The 17,998-nt window shown below is 47.1% G+C and overlaps 1 protein-coding gene across 1 annotated transcript in view; it reads right to left on the reverse strand.

Moving 5' to 3' along the window:
* The window catches only part of ELP1 (elongator acetyltransferase complex subunit 1), a 34,550-nt gene extending 20,678 nt beyond the window's left edge, over positions 1-13,872 (reverse strand). The window contains exons 1-14 of the mRNA XM_086480394.1: positions 13,732-13,872; positions 12,365-12,517; positions 10,569-10,650; positions 8,068-8,148; positions 7,639-7,724; positions 6,304-6,403; positions 5,338-5,428; positions 4,732-4,855; positions 3,960-4,050; positions 3,268-3,498; positions 2,830-3,000; positions 2,070-2,169; positions 1,233-1,412; positions 358-464 (exon numbers count right to left, since the gene is read on the reverse strand). Coding sequence (XP_086336520.1) covers positions 358-464; positions 1,233-1,412; positions 2,070-2,169; positions 2,830-3,000; positions 3,268-3,498; positions 3,960-4,050; positions 4,732-4,855; positions 5,338-5,428; positions 6,304-6,403; positions 7,639-7,724; positions 8,068-8,148; positions 10,569-10,650; positions 12,365-12,517; positions 13,732-13,872 — 1,738 coding nt within the window. The remainder of the gene's footprint in view (positions 1-357; positions 465-1,232; positions 1,413-2,069; positions 2,170-2,829; positions 3,001-3,267; positions 3,499-3,959; positions 4,051-4,731; positions 4,856-5,337; positions 5,429-6,303; positions 6,404-7,638; positions 7,725-8,067; positions 8,149-10,568; positions 10,651-12,364; positions 12,518-13,731) is intronic.
* Between the last annotated feature and the right edge of the window lie 4,126 nt (positions 13,873-17,998).

A 17,998-nucleotide genomic window follows, 5' to 3' on the forward strand; every position in this document is an offset into this window, starting at 1 on the left:
AGCAGGCAAGAAGGTGGTAATTTCTATGAGCTCAGCATGCTGCACTTTTATTCCACTGTTGAACAAGAGAGAAGTGACAAGGACGTGGCAATCAGTCAGTACTTCTGAAATCACTAAACCAGTCACCTTATTTTCAAATCATAAAGTTTGAACTAGTGTTCTCAACAACATCAGCGGCTTTCTGACACAAATCTCTAATTTTGGCCCATTTCTGGGAGCAGATGGAGCATGAAAGGCAGGACCAACTACCAAGAAGAGTCACCCATGTCCCTGAAAGTCAAATAATCTCATTAAATCTTTTGATAAATCTGTAATAACTATACCTCAGAGCAGGTACTTTAACAGGGCCCAGCTTACCCCAAAGGTATTTCAGGATCTGTCTATCAGCCAGCTGCAGAGCTACAGTTTTGGTCACTGGGCTGCAGCACAGGCTGATCACTTCTCCATCTACAGGCACAGACAATCTGCAGCAAGACAGAGAAGACACAGAACATCAGCCTCCTGCATTTTTTGTGGCCAGATGGAACAATGCACATCTCTAGCAAGGACAGATACCTTGTTGATGTGAGGATCTTCTGCAGTCTTTTCACACCTACGTCAGCTGACATTGGCACCACAGCAACTCCAGCCAACAGGCATTTGCGAACTGTGCTAGTCACTGTCTGCATACTTACAGCACTCTGCAGAGCCCACACTTCTTTTGTTCTAATCTACAGCTCATATGCAAATAAGCCTGTCTTAGCTGCGTGAGTGCTGCACAAAGCAACTCTCAGGATCCCTTTGGGAAGCAGATTTCTGTACCCCAGATGGCTTCCTTTTGTGATCTGGTTTTAATTCAACTGACCCCACAAAGTCCAGCAGGTGAAGACGAAGAGGACACGAGTAATAAGGCTACCATTCCTCTTCTGGACCTTGATAATGGTAGGCAAAGGGTAGAATGGAGGAATTCAGTCCTGCCAAGGGCCTGGAGTTCAAAGGAACAGAGCTATCCTGTACTGACACAGGCATGCTAGCGTCCACCCTCTGGGTCAGGCTGGGTGTAGGGATTAGGACTACAGGCAAGTGCTGACCCGTAGGCAGCTTCATGAGCTGTTTGGTTCTCCTGCAGGAAAAGAGCTAAATTCCCCAACCCACAGCCTCCAGGCTGCTTGTCTACTGAGAGACTTAATTCCTTCTAGGCCCTGTCCAGAGGCACTCTCTGATTTCACCCACAACTGACAGATCTCTAGTACCGTAATTTCAGGCGCTCTTCAGCCCCAGCCACATGAGGCACTGCAGTCAGGTGGTGAAGGACAGACTGAGCAGCATGCTGACCCTGACCAACCACCAGGAAGCTGTCATCTGGCAGCCAGGTGAGAAATCGGAGCCCCAGAGGATTCATCACTTCATTGTTGCCGCTGCCCACATCAACCCTGTCACAAAACAAGAGAGACTGGGAAGCAAATAGATCCTAATTCCAGCAGGCCACCTCACTGGAGATATGAAGGTCTTCCTAGGCACAGCCTGGCTTTTCAGACACACCATGGCTAGGAGGGCTCCAGTGCACAAACACACAGTCACACAAAGCATGAATCCTGACACAGGCTGGGCTGGAGATGAAGGATGAGAACCAGGGAGCCCCATTTGTTTTCCCTAAGCAGTGGGGGAAATGCCAGTTGGCATGGGGCAGTGCTCCTGTGCCAACCGTGTATAGAAACAAATGTAGAGCAGGGTGGGGATTTTTTTACCTTGTCATTGTCCCTGCCATGCAAGCAGCTCTGTGTGCCACTATCCTGGGCTTGAGGACAAAGTGCAGCACCACAAGGCTAAGAGCACCAGGCATAGGAAAAGCTATCTCAGTGCTGTCACTGCTCCCACTAGATCAAAACCTCAGTCAAGGGGATCTCTCAGGACAAACTGCCCGCCGTGTTGCCCAATCCTTAGCACTAGTTGCAGCCACAGCATCAACACAATGAAACCACGTTACCTGACAGCCTCTTCAAAATCTTGAGACAAGTAGAGCTGTGACCACTAAAACAGCCACACACTACCTTCTTCTCCTCACTACAGCTATACTAGTTATATATTACCTGTAGGTTTTATCCAGGTATGGTGTTTCCACAGCTGTTTTAAACCCATTTCCACCCACGGCTCCAAATCTGACAGTGGGGTCATTCATTGTGCTCCGTCCTAGCAAACACAGAACAAAGAAGAGTTTAGAGATCCTGCCAACAGAGCCCCTTCCATCTTCATTCTTACCAAGAAGTAGATGCTACAGGAAACTATTATTAAGTTCAGAAAATACCATCCTTACATGTACAGCCAACACCTAATCCTCATTAACACTGACCTGAGGCATGTAGCTACCTTGTAATGTCACTGTACAAAACTCAAGAGACAGCAGCAACACTGTCTTGCCTCATAGCACGCTGAATATTACACTGTATATAAGACTGCTTTGGGAAGTGCTGGGTGCCTCAGATAGATCCTAGGTAGCTATTCACAGCCATTTCCAGTGCCAATCAGCAACTTGCCATCAGAACAGATTACACAAGATACCACTTGCTGCACTCTTCTCAAGCCAAAGCTAGGCAGGGGGATATTACAAGCTTAAACATATATCCAGGTGCTGAACACTGCCTTCTCACAAAGCCAATACACGACCAAAATGCTCCTCTGCTACCCAGACTACTGGAGATGAGAGAACTGAGCTTGCACCCACAGTTGAACCAGCTATATCTCACTCTGGACTACTAAAAACCTTGAGCGACCATCACCCTACTAGTCCGCCAGGGTACTGTTCTCACGGACAGAGGTCTCCTTCAAGAAGACACTGCAACATTCTCTCACCATATCTGTACACAGAGATCTTGTTATCAGCATCCAGGAGAGCCATGTCTCCACTATATTTGGGATCTGTGTGAAATGCAACCTGATTAACGGCTTGTTGGAGCTGGAGCTCATATGTACACATGGGTGGAGGCACCACAGCATGCTGGAATGCTGTGACAAGCACTTTATCTGTGGAAGAAAAGAGAAAAAAAAACAAGCTGTAACCGAGCCCAAATGTTAGTGAGGCTCTTCTCAGGTTCTTTACCAAAAGTAGGAACAATGTTACAAGAAAACTGAATCACCTCTGAAGTTTCCATCAATTACACTGTCCCCCAACTAACAGCTTTGTAGAAACAGCAGCTAACAGAAGAATTACCATAATCCCATCCAGCCTGCATCCAAAAGGCTATGCCACCTCTTCTGACCCTAGAGCTGCAAAGCAGTCCCACTGCTTACCTCCATCTATGACAGCCACATTTGCCACATGCTGGCTATTCTCCCCCATCCCATGGTCTGTGGTCCAATGCCAGTCATAGGAGAGGTAATGCCAACCCTGGCAGAGTACATGCAGTCTATACGGGTTCTCTCGGTCCCACAGCAGTGACACCAACTGATTTTCCTCCAAGCTACCAAAATGCAGACTTTGCTTCAGGTACCAGTGATAGTTCCCTGTGGTCCAGAGCTGAACTATAGAAAAACAAATGGTTACCACAGACCACTACTTGAGATCCATTCCAAACCCTCCCCACCACCACTGCTCTTCTAGGGGTGGGTTAAGTGCAATGAAAATCATAGTTCTGGTCTTCAGTCCATGGGCTGTGTCATACAACAGCCAGCAAATGAAAACCTAACAACAGACTTTGTGCAAAAGAGTCAATCCTAGGCTTCTTTTGAGCTCCCCTTGTGAGAAGGCACCCATGTTTTATGAAGGGCTCACACCTTTAGCATTCCATTAATACCACTTCCAGTTACTACAGCCTGGAAAACGCTTTGAGCTCAGACTGAACTACCAGTTCTTCCCAACCTGCACAGCGGTCTCAAAGCTGCAGGTAAGCCTCCCCAGTGTCTCCTAACCTGCAGATGAATATGCACTGCTAATCACATTTGCAGGCAAGCATAAGAGCCAGAGCCTCACACAGTGCTCTCACCGTAACTGTTTGGGTTGGAGTTTTCCACCTTCAGGTCTTCCAGCCATACAGCCAGGATAGTAGAATCTGCATTCCAAAGCAGTTCATTAACCTGCAGAAACAAACACAGCTCTTACTGATATTGTTGCTTCTGCACAGGGTGAGTATGTTTCCAACTGGTTTGTTGGAAGGATCATGAGTTGCTCCTTATTTTCAACAATGCAAGGTGCATGGGTTAATATACTAACATAGCCCCCGTGTACTGCAAAGCTCCTGACAGTCCAAGCAAGGCATCCTGAAGCAGAACCTGTCACAGTGGTTCCACACTGCTGAAGAGGCAATACAACCACAAACATGACAGCAGTGTTCTCTTCGCTTTCCCTGGCACTGACGAAGCATCTGCCAAAAGACCTCTCAACATTCAAAGGCAGAAGCTGAAGAAACACCCTAGCAGTAGCTTCTCACTTCTCTTATTTGCAATAATGTATGTCACCTCACTCTTGCAACAGCTGACATCCTGAACAGCATTTTTGAAGCATTTGCCTGGTAGAAAGTATACAGCGGCCAGAAGCACCCCAAGGCTACAATCCCCCTGTACGTGTCACTGTACTACGGGCCTGCAGAGGGCATTGCACCTTCTCCACAGGCTTCTTTGTTATTCTCTTTTCAGGTCACTTTTTCCATTGGGACCAGCACTAAGTGTTAAGTTAAAAAATTCCTCCTACAATCTGGAAAAGATCTAGTCCTCCTCTCCATTACATTCTAATCAAAGAAGCCCAGACACAGCACTTACTTTGAACTGCCCTTTCTGAAATGGGAGGGTGAACTCTCCATGAAGAAGTCCATTCTTCTCCAAGAAAACAACATCATGTCTGTTGGGTTTTTCTTGTGTGGATGCTATCACATTTCCAGAGGGCCTTAAAAAACATCCAAATGAAAAGTGGTTGCTCACGTAATCACTAGCTGCCATTTTAAACACCAATCATCTCGTATTTTATCCAGAGACATGAAAAAAAGGGTAGCAGAGGATATGTTTTCCTCAGCACTGTTCAAAATCAATAGGTCCAGCACAGACATTCTCCAGAGCTCATGACATCCTCAGGCGGGCAAGTAAATGTCTGCACTGGTAAAGGGACCTGTAATATTCCTATTTATACAGCTGAGTCCAAAAATGCTTGCCATTGAGACTGTGCAGAGAATCTATCCCTCCTACCCACATGTAATGCAAGTGCTACGCTTTTCAGGGTTTAAAAGGCATGCTGGATCAGAAGGAAGCTTTCTTGAAGTTTTGGGGAAAATAAACAAACACAGGAGAAATGAAACTGATACTGATCAAAGACTGTGACCAGGGAATAAAAAGCAAGACTGCTGCTAGCATGGCAACTGCTTTGCTACTCACTTCCAGGACAGTGCTTGTTCTAATCCTGAGATAGGCTCACTTGTTGACTGCAGCACAAGCTCTCTGTTCCATACTCGGACCTTCCGAGCACCTACAAGTTGAGACAGCAATGAGATAAAGGTACAAGAAAGCACTGGGAAGAGATTTTTTCCAATTTTATGAGGGTAGGACAGCAAATTTTGATGCATATGAATAAAAAGGAGTTTTCTCTTACCCTTAAGGGGTAAGAACTTATTCTGTCCCAGGTAGTTCTCCCATAGTATCTGAGTGACTCGAATTGAGTAGGAATTTCAGTTTGATGTAGCTCAGTCATAGCCATTTCCCTCTCCAACTTTCACCACAGAAGTGTTAAATTTTCCCTGTCAAGGTAAAATCCTCCCTAATCTGAAGTACTGAAGGTAAAAACCCAAACTAGTGGAACAGCAGTGCAGTCTGGTGTAGTTCGATATGTTGACCGATACATTTAAACTGCTCAGTCATATTTATCATGGAAGACACTAATTGCAATCTTACAAGAAATGCATGTGCTCATCACCTCTTTGGCTTTAGGGCAAAATCTAGGGAAAAGTATTACCGACATTTATAACAAAACTGTGTATGAGAGACAGTGGGTATGGCAAACCCACCAGATTAATCCATTTGGTACCGAGAGCCCACCGGAGATTGCTTAGAGCTTGAGTGGTGATTTAACACTGGTGAAAGAGGCAGTTCAGATACTAACTACTCAGCAGTAACCTTCCCTGGCTTCTAACTGGTCTGAAAATGAAACTGCAAAGAAAGTGTTCAAAAGATTGTGTCTAAAAAATGCGTCTGAGAACACCAAAACAGAAAAAAAGAGCAATTAACTAGCTCAACTCACCCTTGCTTTAAGTGGCCAGTGAACATCAGCCAGTTATTGCCTCGCCTAGTTTCTGCCTAAGAAGCCTCTTACACATGTTGGTATCTCAAAGAAGTTTGGTACCATACCTGTCTCCGGACAGACAGCACTCACTGCAACAAACTGCCCATCTCCTCTCCACGTCACCCGAGGCCTGCCGTCATCCCAGGCTGACGTAGGTAACACTTCCTGAAGAAAGTTGCATCAAAGTTTGGGAAGGCAAGTGTTGTCTTTGTCTAAACAGACTGCATTGGTAGACCAGCTCTTTCAAGAGCCTTGGCATGAAATTAATCCACTAAAAAAAAATCTTAAGGCTGCAAAGTTAAAAATTAATTACTCAGAATGTTATTTTAGGAAATACTAGAATTAAAAATGTAAATTCAGTCTGCTCCTTCTGCAAATGTGGATGACTGATGCCTACTCATATGATCACACGTCATCCTTCCCCTCCACCAGGGTCTCTGCTTATATACCAGCTGTGCATAAGCTGGACACAAGAGTGAGTCAGGGTTTGTCACCACCCCTTGGAAGGAGAAGGCCGAGAAAGGCATGCTATTCAGGCAGCCTGTATGGCAGAGAGGAGCTGGGATGAGAAGTAGTGCTCTCCAACGCGAACAGGTTTTTCACAGAACAACACAGGAAAACAAAATCATCTCAACAGAATACACATAAAGAGGCAGCTATTCAACTGTTTAACTTGTCAAACTAGGCATTTTCCCGGATGCAGCCAAGCATTGTTCTGTCTGTCCATAACAGTACAGCTAGAACAGGTCACATTTCATATCTCTGCACTCTAGCCTGCCAGGTTTCAGCAGGGAAGTTTTAATTTTGAAACTAAAGCACAAGAAAAAAAATCCGGCAGTGAAGTGTTTTTAGGTACTTGACTTTTTACCAAATAAAAAGTAGAGAAAACAAGACACAAACAAGGAAGTGTCAGATAAAGGAGCAAAGAGCTAAAATGTGCAGGCACATGGAGCTGCCTCAAATGACCGGTGCTGGTCAGTAGCCCAAATCCTTCTACTCTTGCCTTCTGGAAGCTCATACTTCTGTTATTTCTGCTCCTCTCAGTCAAACCACATGCTATTTCTCTTGGTCATATGGACATTTCAGTATATAGCACACATTCAGCAAAATCTTGTCATGTTGCTTTAAGGGTGGCTTTACCTCTGCAAGCACTAGTGCTTGCAAATCTTGCTTTGAGCTCTGTATGAACAGCCCTAAGTACTCCCAGCTGCTGTCTTGAATTAGGAGGACAAAAATACTGGATTTTGGATAACAACAGAAACAAACAGAAGAAGCCTACAAAGACAACTACCAGAAAGGTGGTGGCAAACTGGCACCGCAGGAATACCAAAAACTCTCTTTACACGTTTTCCCAGAGCACGACCCAACATGGGCCTAATATAAGATAACTAGTATAATACCGTCTGTTTGCGATGTGCTGCCTGTTTTCCCTCTGATCCATGGAACTGCGTCTCCTTTTTACCCCAGCCAAGAGCAACAAACTTTCCTGAAAAAGGAACAATCATTGTAGTGGAAGACTTACCACAATACTCTGCACAGTGCAGTAAACACAACCACAGCTCCAAGCCACCCAAACCTTCCATCCAAGTTTAATTCTAAAAACCTGCAGGAAATTTACATAGCCCAGAAAGTCTTCCAGTGTAGGGAATTTACTTGAATTTATGCTGACAAGTAAAATACCGGCATTCCTCTTCAGCTGCCCAGCAGCATTACAGTCCAAAATGTCTCCTGGGGCCCACTGAGGGCTCAGCCCATTTCTTTACTTTCTACATGCTTAGAACACACCAATGACATTAGTTTGAACAACTTCATTTTAGTGCACCTCTCACCTTCCCCAAACTCATCTTGGTGCATTTGCTTCTCAGTAATCGGTTCAAAATCCCTTGTCATCATGATGAGTGTTTGCTGACCTGCAGGGTGGAGATTAAATACAGTATTGGTAATGTTATCTCCAGCAAATAAAAACTCAATGCTCTCCTATGTTGTCCTACTGTTTCGTCATGGACTTCATATTAAAGAAATATTTCTAATGATAGTATGATACTAAAGAGAAAACATCCTTCAAAGCAGGAACAGAAGAACCTCAAACTGGAACAGAAGAACACTTTCCAAGTCTCTTCAAACACATGCTTCCTGGCCTAACCTTAAAAAGTTCTTTCCATCTTCAAAATATGTACCTGGTACCCTTAAACACTTTCTCTATGAAGGACAAGAAGGTGACTGGGAGCAGCTGGCACGCATTTATGAAGGGGAAATCACGCCTGACCATCCTGATAGCCTTCTACAATGAGATGATATGGTGAGATCAGTGGATGTCATTTATCTTGATTCTAGTATGCTTTTGACATCGTCTCCCACAACATCATCATAGACAAACTCAGAATGGATGAGATAGATAAAAAGACAATGGACTGAAAACCAGCTGAACTGACAAGCTCAAAAGCTTGCTATCATCGGTAAAAAGTCCAGCTTGAGGTCAGTCACGAGTGGGATGCCCCTGGACACGAGGGCCAATGTTCAACATCTTCGTTAATGATTTTGAGGATGGGACCCACAGCAAGTTTGTAGATGACAGAAAACTGGAAGGAGTAGCAGGTACACTAGAAGGTTGTGCTGCTGTCCACAATGACCTTGTCATGTAGGCAAGACAGGCTGCCAAGAATGTCTCAATAAGGGAAAAAGCCATGTCCTGCACCTGGAAATAATAATAATCTCAGGGATTAGGACAGACTGAGAGCCAAGCACCTGGCGAGCAGCTCCTCTGTTTCCTGGGAGACACTAAGTTAAACATGAGTCAGCAGCATGTCCCTGTTGCATAGGTGGCCAACAGCACCCTGGGCTGCATTAGGAGTGTCGCTAGCCGTTTGAGGGATGTTTGCACTCAGTGCTAGTGAGACACACGCTGGCTTTCTTTTTTGGCTCCCCAGTACAAGGCAGACAAGGACACGCTGGAATGAGTTCAGCGAAGGATCACAGAGATGATCAAGGGCTTGGAGAATCTAGCACATGAGAGGAGGCTGAGAGAAGTCAGACTGTTCTGGAGAGAAGGTTCAGGGTGAATCTCATCAGTTTGTATAAATATCTCATGTGGGAGGTGGGGTACAGTAAAGAATCACAGAATGTTAGGGGTTAGAAAGACCTCGCAAGATCACCTAGTCCAAACCCCCCTGCCAAAGCAGGACCACCTACAGTAGATCACACAGGAACGCATCCAGGCGGGTTTTGAATGTCTCCAAAGAAGGAGACTCCACAACCTCTCTGGGCAGCCTGTTCCAGGGCTCTGTCACTCTCACAAGGAAAAAGTTTTTCCTTATGTTAATGTGGAACCTCCTGTGCTCCAGCTTGCACTCATTGCCCCTTGTCCTGCCATTGGCCATCACCAAGAAGAGCCCGGCTCCATCCTCCTGACACTCGCCCTTTACCTATTTATAAACATTAATGAGGTCACCCCTCAGTCTCCTCTTCCCCAAGCTAAAGAGACCCAGCTCCCTCAGCCTTTCATCATAAGGGAGATGTTCCACCCCCTTCATCACCTTTGTGGCTCTGCGCTGGGCTCTCTCAAGCAGCTCCCTGTCCTTCTTGAACTGAGGGGGCCAGAACTGGACACAATATTCCAGATGCGGATAGAACCAGACTGTTTGTGGTGCGGAGTGACAGAACAAAAGGCAATGAGTACAAACTAAAATACTGCAAATTCCATTAAAACATAAGAAAACAACTTTTTTTACTGTGAGGGTGGTCACAGACATGAAGAGGGTGCCCACAGAGGTTGTGGGGTCTTCGTCCTTGGAGACAGTCAAAACCCGACTGGGCACAGATCCCAGCAACTTGCTCCAGGGAACCTGCTTTGAGCAATGGGGAAGGAACAGGTGATCTCCAGAGTTCCCTTTCAAGCTCAAGCATTCTCTGCTTCTCTTTTCCTTGAGGCTAACTTTATTTTCTAGGTGAGACACATCTGTAGATAAGTTGAGTCTGTGACATCTATTTCCTACCACAGGACAAGAAGTACTTTTTGTTACTAAGAAATCAAATGGGGATATAAAGCAGGAGCCTTCACGCTTAGGAGGCAAGATCAAATATATTTCCTTGAAAGATCTGAAAGATTAATTACTGTCCTATAAAACTCAGCTTTTTGGGCCTCAACAGCTTCTGCTTGGATCACCAAAGCACCTCAGGCATCACAAAGTGAAATCTCATATATAGGAGCAGGTGGTTTTTTTCTAAATCTTAGTCCCAATTTCATAACTTTGTATTTTGCTTCTATTTTAAACTTTTGGCCCAAAAGAGTTTCACTCCTAAAGGCAGAAAGCTTATAGGCTGTTGTTGATACCTGTTGCAAGCAAAACAAGCTCTTGGTCAGGACTCCAGCTCATGGTACTCAGACCACTGTCCACACTTCCAACACATTCCACCTGCAAGACCAAAATAAGATCACAGAAGTGCAGGAACACCAGTACAACAACATCCCATCACAAAAGCAAGCACCCACTAAGGCAGGGAAATCCTCTTTTACTCAGAAAAGTCACAAGTCTCAATTTACCCTTTGTGCTGAATGAAACAAAAGAAACATTTCTAACCAAAGATGGTTCCAGAGCATTTATGTATAAGAGTCCAGATAATCTACATATAGGCATTTTCCACCATACACAGTTTTAATAAGAGCTTTATTCTGCAACTTTCAATCTTATGTCAGCACGCATAGTGTTACTTCTAACACTGCCTGATGAGGTCTGTGGTTACACTGGTAAACACACTGAAGTCAGAAACCACAGACACAATGGTACTCACCTGCAGAGTTCCAACATGCAGTTAAAGGACAGTATATCCATTAGAACTCTGATCAGCTTGTGCATGCTCAACTTGACAATTGTATGTAGCTGCACTAACTCCAAAATTTATGAAAAACGGGGCCAGTTTTACTGGGCCATCATGAGTATATAACAAAATAATGGTGGGCAGAGAACTTCTGTTATCCTGATTTGCAAAAGGCGCGGAACATAACACTTGTGATAAACAACAAGATGATGCCATTCAAGGATTTAAGCTTAGGTGTCACATTCTCTTCAGGTAAACAAAGCGGGACTGGGTACCAGTGGATAAAGTATCTATCACCCCCATGCAAAAGGTTTCAGAACAAGCAAAGTACCCTTCAAGACTTCTTTTTGGTGCAGTCTGGGCACCAAGAATAACACAACTTTAAAATTGAGAAATTAAGCCAAAAAGCCTTGAAATAAAGGATCTGACGTTAAACCTCAACTCTGGCCCATGTACCAGTGCAAGAAAAGTCTCACGTAACACATCTTTTGCTAATCTCTGTTCTCTTATGACATGTTTTAAGTTGCAATATGGGACATGTTTTTCAGACACAGTTGATAGTATATTTAAGTGGTATCTGCAAATCAAACCCAAAGAAGAAACAAAAGAAGTGACCTGCAAATAACCACAATCTAACCCAGCTAACCTAGACAGACCACTGTCATCTCATGTCCACCTGCACTGTTGGGCTGGTATTATGGGAGATGACGCAGATTTCAGAGGGTGCTGCTGGGACGTTTAAGTGTCTTGCTGAAGACTGTACAAATCTGACAACGAGGAAGGAACAGAAAGCAAGTATCTCAGTTCCCAACATATTTTCTCAGCTAAGATATTTTGACTTCCCTTCAGTGTTTTCTAGGGCTTTTTTTATTCCAAATGTTTTTCAAATCACACCACATAACATTTTCTCCTCTCTTCAGTTAAGTCATGTCAGCATGATGTTCTGTAATGACTGACAATAATAAAAAGGTATCTACACTGTGAGTTACGAACGGGCACTTTATTCTGCACCTAGTTTCAGCAATGTCCTATTTCTGTAAGACTGTCCAGTGGATCCTGTTGGGTATGTGCCAACAACCCCCTGAGCAAACACAGAGGACGAGGGCCGTGGACAGGCAACCCACCATTTCAACTCCTTTTCTTTTACAGAGTGTATATTCTGTCCTTAATCCTGCTCACAGTTCCCAGAAAAGGGAGACTAACCACAGCTCACTATCTAATAACATACAACAGCCCCTTGAAGAAATTAAAACAGTGTCATACTTTCCTTTGAAATCCCTCATCATTGTTGTCTCTTTCCTGCCATGTTACCTGCTTCGTGCTGAAATTGCACAGTAGGATGTCTCCAGCCGCTGTAGCAACACACACGCACTCCTGCTCTGGAAGATCTTCAACACCCACGATGCAGCCACTTCCATCCTCGGGCATGAAACCCTCCGCAGTCAAGGAAACTTCTCTTGTCACCTTGACACAGAGAGGCCAATCATTTATTAACCACACATCACCTCACTGGCATTTTTGCAGCAATGACAGAATAACATCCATGGGTATATTTCATCCTAATGCAATTACACAAAGCATTACACAGCAGAAGCGAGTATGTGAATTGCACCAGGAAACGGTCAATGTGCAAGTACTTATCCTCACCTATCCATAGAAAACTCTGAAGTTCTCTTATGTTAAAAGTGCTGGACAGACAACGAGAAAACTCTGATAACAGAGCAAATAATAAATGGCAATACTACAGCTTCCAAATTACCTTGCTAATCATCTTTCAACCCCCTTTTCATACTTCTCCACATAGTGTCAACATTACGAGACGAATGGGTAGCTGCTTAAAGTGTCCCAATACTTTTAAGGGGTCATTCAGACTTACAGACACAGCATAAAAAAAAAAATTCAAAGGAAAACTATTTGGATGTGCATTCAGCTACAAAAAAACAAGAGAGTTTTAGCCAAAATAGCTCTCTCTAGCTTAGTTGCATGAATGTTTTACATATCTAGTCATTAGGGAAAAAAACACAGTGGTAAAGACCTGAGATAATGCCCCCTCCAAAACAGCAAAGAAAGCCGGCATATTTAGCAACTTCAGATAGGCTTCAGAGTTGTTCTTTTTTTTAAAATTCTTTTTAGATTTTTCGTTGATAGCCTTCACAAACAGATCACAATGAAGATTTTCATAAAATACCCTTCTTTAGAAGTGAGATCTCATGAAACTCCAAAAGTTCTTCCACCTGCTAACTTCAGAACCGAATACACTGAAGGAATTAGATGTCTGAGAGTTGCATAGTGTGTTTCCAGAGAACATACTGCAATCCAGCTCTAACAGCAACTCATGGCTCAACAACATCTTTTTTTCTTTAGCAGTACGTTTGGGTCTTTTTTGCTCTAGAGCACAGTTTCAAAAGCCTCCTTGTGTACTCTCCACTATCTCTTTGCCTGTTTGCTTCTGTTTTGGGAGTTGTGTCTCCGACGTAACTGTTCGCTGGATCATGCTTAAGACTAAACCCGACAGGAACGACCCGTGTCAACAATCACCACCCGTCCGTAACAACACGCCTACAGCGATGCACCAGAGCCGACAGGCACCGACACCCTCCCCCGAAGCCATAGCCCCGGCCCGAGCCTGAGAGCGACAGGAGGGAGAGGCTCCCGGTGCGCCCGGCGGCGGCGCTCACCGAGTCCCCCAGCTCCAGAAGGCCGTGCTGGGAGCCCACGAGGACCGTGCCGAGCTCGGCGCTGAGGCAGAAGCACTGCGGGCTGCCCGGGGCGGCGGCAGAGCGGCGCCCGCCGGTCCGCAGCAGCCGCAGGTTCCTCATAGCGCAGGGATGCCGGGCACTGCCACACCGCTCACGGCGCCGCCATCTTCTCTGCGGCGCGCGGGCGGGCGGAGGCGACAGCGCATGTGCGGGCCGCGGAGAGCGCAGGCGCGGGCCGGGGCGGCGCAGGCGCAGGCAGCGTGTGTGGGCGGGGTTCGGCCATGATTCTCCTCGCAGAGCAGCGGGAGAGGGGAGCGCCGGGCCCGGCCGCTGCCACCTGCCGCTCTGCGCCGCGGCCGCGCGTCAAACCCTTCTGAAGGGCTCCTGGAGCCGTCAGAGCCCTCCTGGTGCGTGCGGGGGAGGGACTGCCACCGGAGAGCGCTGCGCCCGGCAGTGCCGCCCGCGCCAGGCCGAGCTGGCGGTGTCGCCTGTGTTCGGTGCAGGTCGCGTACTGTCACCTGCTGCTCCTGTCAGGTCTCTAGATGAGCCCCTCCCCGAACATCTCTCCTGGCCTGCCGTGGCACAGGTGGCTATGTGGGGCGAAAGGCTGGTACTTTGAACCTGTGTCAGACTGGGACCCTCGCAGAGCAGGCAGGTCTGTGGCGGTGCACGGCACGCACCCGCGTGCTTCTGCTGTGCTGCCTTTGCTGCTGGACCCACAACCACCTTCCCCTTTGTGAGTCGTGCAGCCCGTGCTGGGTCTGCGAGCTGCATGGGGTTGCAGTTTAGACAACAAAACCAGTGCTTTGACTTTTCACCAGCTCAGTTCCCTGAGTGATTGTGTATGCCTGTGCCAGTGACAGGGTATAAGGTAACAGTGGAAGCAGGATGGTTATTTTGTAGTTATACTGGTACTAACCAGTTGAGGAACTCCAGATGAGACTTTCAAGGCGCTTCCAGGGCAACCTACACATAATCAGGCCAGTGCTACCCTGATACAATGCTTCTTGTCACACTAGGTCTTCTCCCTCCAGCTGGAGCAGAGGGGGAGAAGGGAACTCAGGCTTCAGAGAGGGGAAGGGCTTCATGCAACTGTGGGTATAGCCTTCACACTTTCTGCTTTTGCTTAGTGGAGCTAGACTCCATCACTCTAATTACTAACCATTATGCAAGCTGAATTTGGGTCAAATCGGTTTCGGCTATGGAAATGTATAGAGTTTGCATGCTGTAATCAGCTTTATGTGCACTACAGTTTGGGAGCTTAGGCCAGTGGGAGAATGGCCCACCACACATGTTTTGTTTCTTGCTGCTCAGGTACTAAACTTGGCTACAGTTGGTGATAAAACTCAGTAAGTTGGCTAAACTCAGGGGTTTGTGGAGACAGACAGAAATGAATCAGGTCGCCAAGGCTCAGCTATCACAGAGAAAGTCGATGCCATTCAGAATCTTTATCCTGGGGATAGGGTGTAAGAAATGCCATCCCAGGCTGGCCCAGCATCTGCCAAGCCCAGCAGGGCCTGGCAGCACAGGCAGGAGGAGAGGCAGCTGCTAGAGAGCATGTGAGCCTGGCTGTGCTGTGAGCCCTGTCACCCTGTGCCGCTGGGTTAGGGCAGTCTCTGACACCCCTATTCCCTTCAGTGCCTCTTTGGGAGGCTTTTTCAGGGGTCACTCTAGACCCTTTAGCCCAGCTTAATCCTACCAGCCTCCAGTCTCTTGTGGCACCAAGTACCACCGCTTTTACCCTGTGAAATTTGCCTGCCCTATCCGATTTGCCGCAGCTGACTGCATGGCCGTGGCTCTCACGCTGTGGGGGCTAGTGAGTGGTTTTGCAGGCTCGAGGCGCATCCCTCCTAGCAGGTGGGACCTCCTGGTCCCCTCCAGCCCTTGAGCCCCCTCTGAGCTTGCTTGCTATGTGCCACATCACCCTGGTGAATCATTTTCTTCCCGGCTGAAATGTGTTTTTTCACCACCTCGCACCTCTCTCGCTCCCCTCCTCCGTCCTTGCCGCCCTCCCCAGCCCCGCCCCGCCCCGCCCCGCCCCGCCCCGCCCCGCCCCGCCCCGCCCCGCCCCGCCCCGCCCCGCCCCGCCCCGCCGCCAGACCGGCCCGGCAGGAAGCGCGGGGCGGCGGCGGGGCCGGTGCAGCCCGTCCGGGCCGAGCAGGTACCCTGGAGGTCGTCCGCACCACCCCACCGTCGGCATCCTCCGACCAGCGGCCCGGATGTCGTCCTCCGCCGCCCCCAGCCCGGCGCTGAGGCCCCCCCGCCCCCGGGCCGGGCGGTACCAGCGGTGCCAGGCTCCCGTCCCCGCGGCGCCGGGCAGCGCAGCCCTGTGCCAGGCACCAGCAGCCTTCGCTTGTGCCCCAGCGCGGTGCAGCTGAGCTGGGAGGCGCTTCTGGGGCGCTGGGGGAGGTACGGGGAGGGGCGGGAGGTGCTCCCTTGTGTTTACACCGACAGCTCCAGAAGGGTCGGTGCAGGGTTCAGCCCTGATTTTCAGTTTTCACCTATGAGTGAGTGTCAGAGCTGCTTTCAGCTAAATATCTCTTTCAGGCCGTTCCCAGGCAGTGACTGGACCGAAGGAAACTTGAGGCAGAAGCCCCTCTTGTGTTGCTGTCGGATTTGTGGAGGCTGTGGTTACCTGCTTGGTGGTGCCTGCAGCAGTGGCTCTACACCAGCAGACCGTGACTTCCAGGGCCATCTCTCCGCTTCTCTTAAGGAGGTGAGATCTTCTCCTCTAGAGTGCTTTGCAATGCGGATCTGACATGACTCCTTATAATTTGGTGCTTGAACTCAAAACTCTTACTTGATCCTGTTCACAGTGTGGACCCATGGACCATCATGCTGGCAAGAGGTAGAGGTGTGATGGAGTATTCAGATGTTACAGGAGGTCCTTATGCTGGTACTGCCATAAAAGCCCCAGGGTCTCTTAGGGATAGTTGAGACTGCTTCTTCCTCCTGATGGTGGTTCCTTTGTGCTGGACAAAATTAGCTCGGAAGTGAAGCTTTTGGGTGTTTCAGAAGCTTAGCTGGGGCAGCACCTTCATGAAGGGTGCTTCTTCCTGGTATTTGTGAATGCATTCAGCAGCAGGATCCATGGGTGAGTGAACTAAAGTTCAGTAGCTTTCCAGAAAGAGTGAACATTATCTATAGTTGTCTAAGAAGCTCATGTGGGAACAGGATGGGGCAGCAATAAATGCGATGGGGCTTAGTCAGCACAAGGATGGGTAAGCCTTCTTTCAGTCGTAAGTTGTTCCTAAGAGTGTGAGCTTGGGCAGCATCTCTGTGTGCTCCATGGTATTAATCTCCATTCACCTGTTGGCATGCAGCTGACTCTTGTGTTCAGTAGTTTTGTGTCTGCAGTTGGATTCCCACTAACTTAACGCTGCAACAATTTATTTGCTTATGTATTTGCTTCAGATACATTAACATCTGAAACAAAGTCTCTGGTAGTCTTTTCACTTACTGATCTTTAAACCATTAAGTAAATTTTTACTTAAGAAAAAAATGCAAGAAATTATTTATAGGTATTTTTCTGGAGTGTTGTTAGCGTTCTTTGTACAAGGGCCATGGGTGTCTAGAGCTCTGAGCAAAAGATCACATCTGCCATATGGTTAAGCACTTGAAAAAATGCCCAGAAACGTGTCAGAATTACCATCCTTGCATATGATCAAAATTTACCTGAATTCAAAGCTACAGCTTTGAAGTTGGACTAGAGATTTCCACAGATCCCCTCCAGCCTTGTTTTTCTATTTCTCTCTTGCACATTGCGTTCCTCTTGGGAGCTCAGCAGGTTACTTTGGCCACTGAGCAACCAAGTCTCTTTTGCAAGGATCACAGAATTACTTTCTCTGGTGCATAATCCATCATATAAGGCCTACTGGGTGGAGACATAACACATGGCATGCAGGGTTTTTCACAGCAATCCTCAACTGACATGAAAGAATTGTAAGGATGCTGCATAATGCTGGATTTTTCTCCAGACACCATAGTTTAGAATATTAGCTGAACATTCAGTGGAAATGCCAGAATACGCTTACCTGAAATCCCTTGACCCAAGTATGTGCGCCCCCCCCCGAGCTCGTTATCTCACCATGTTTTCTGCAATTGTTACTTAACATTGTTGTCTGTGGCTTCAAATGCCTTGATTGTTGCTATTGATGTGGTATGCCCACAGACTGTACTTATTTTTCACTCAAGAGATTGTGGTGCCGCTTTCTGGCTGCTAGTCCAGGCTAATTTATGAAGGGAA

Source organism: Leptosomus discolor, chromosome Z (assembly GCF_034619465.1).
Source record: "Leptosomus discolor isolate bLepDis1 chromosome Z, bLepDis1.hap2, whole genome shotgun sequence".
In the NCBI taxonomy this organism is placed as follows: Eukaryota; Metazoa; Chordata; class Aves; order Leptosomiformes; family Leptosomidae; genus Leptosomus; species Leptosomus discolor.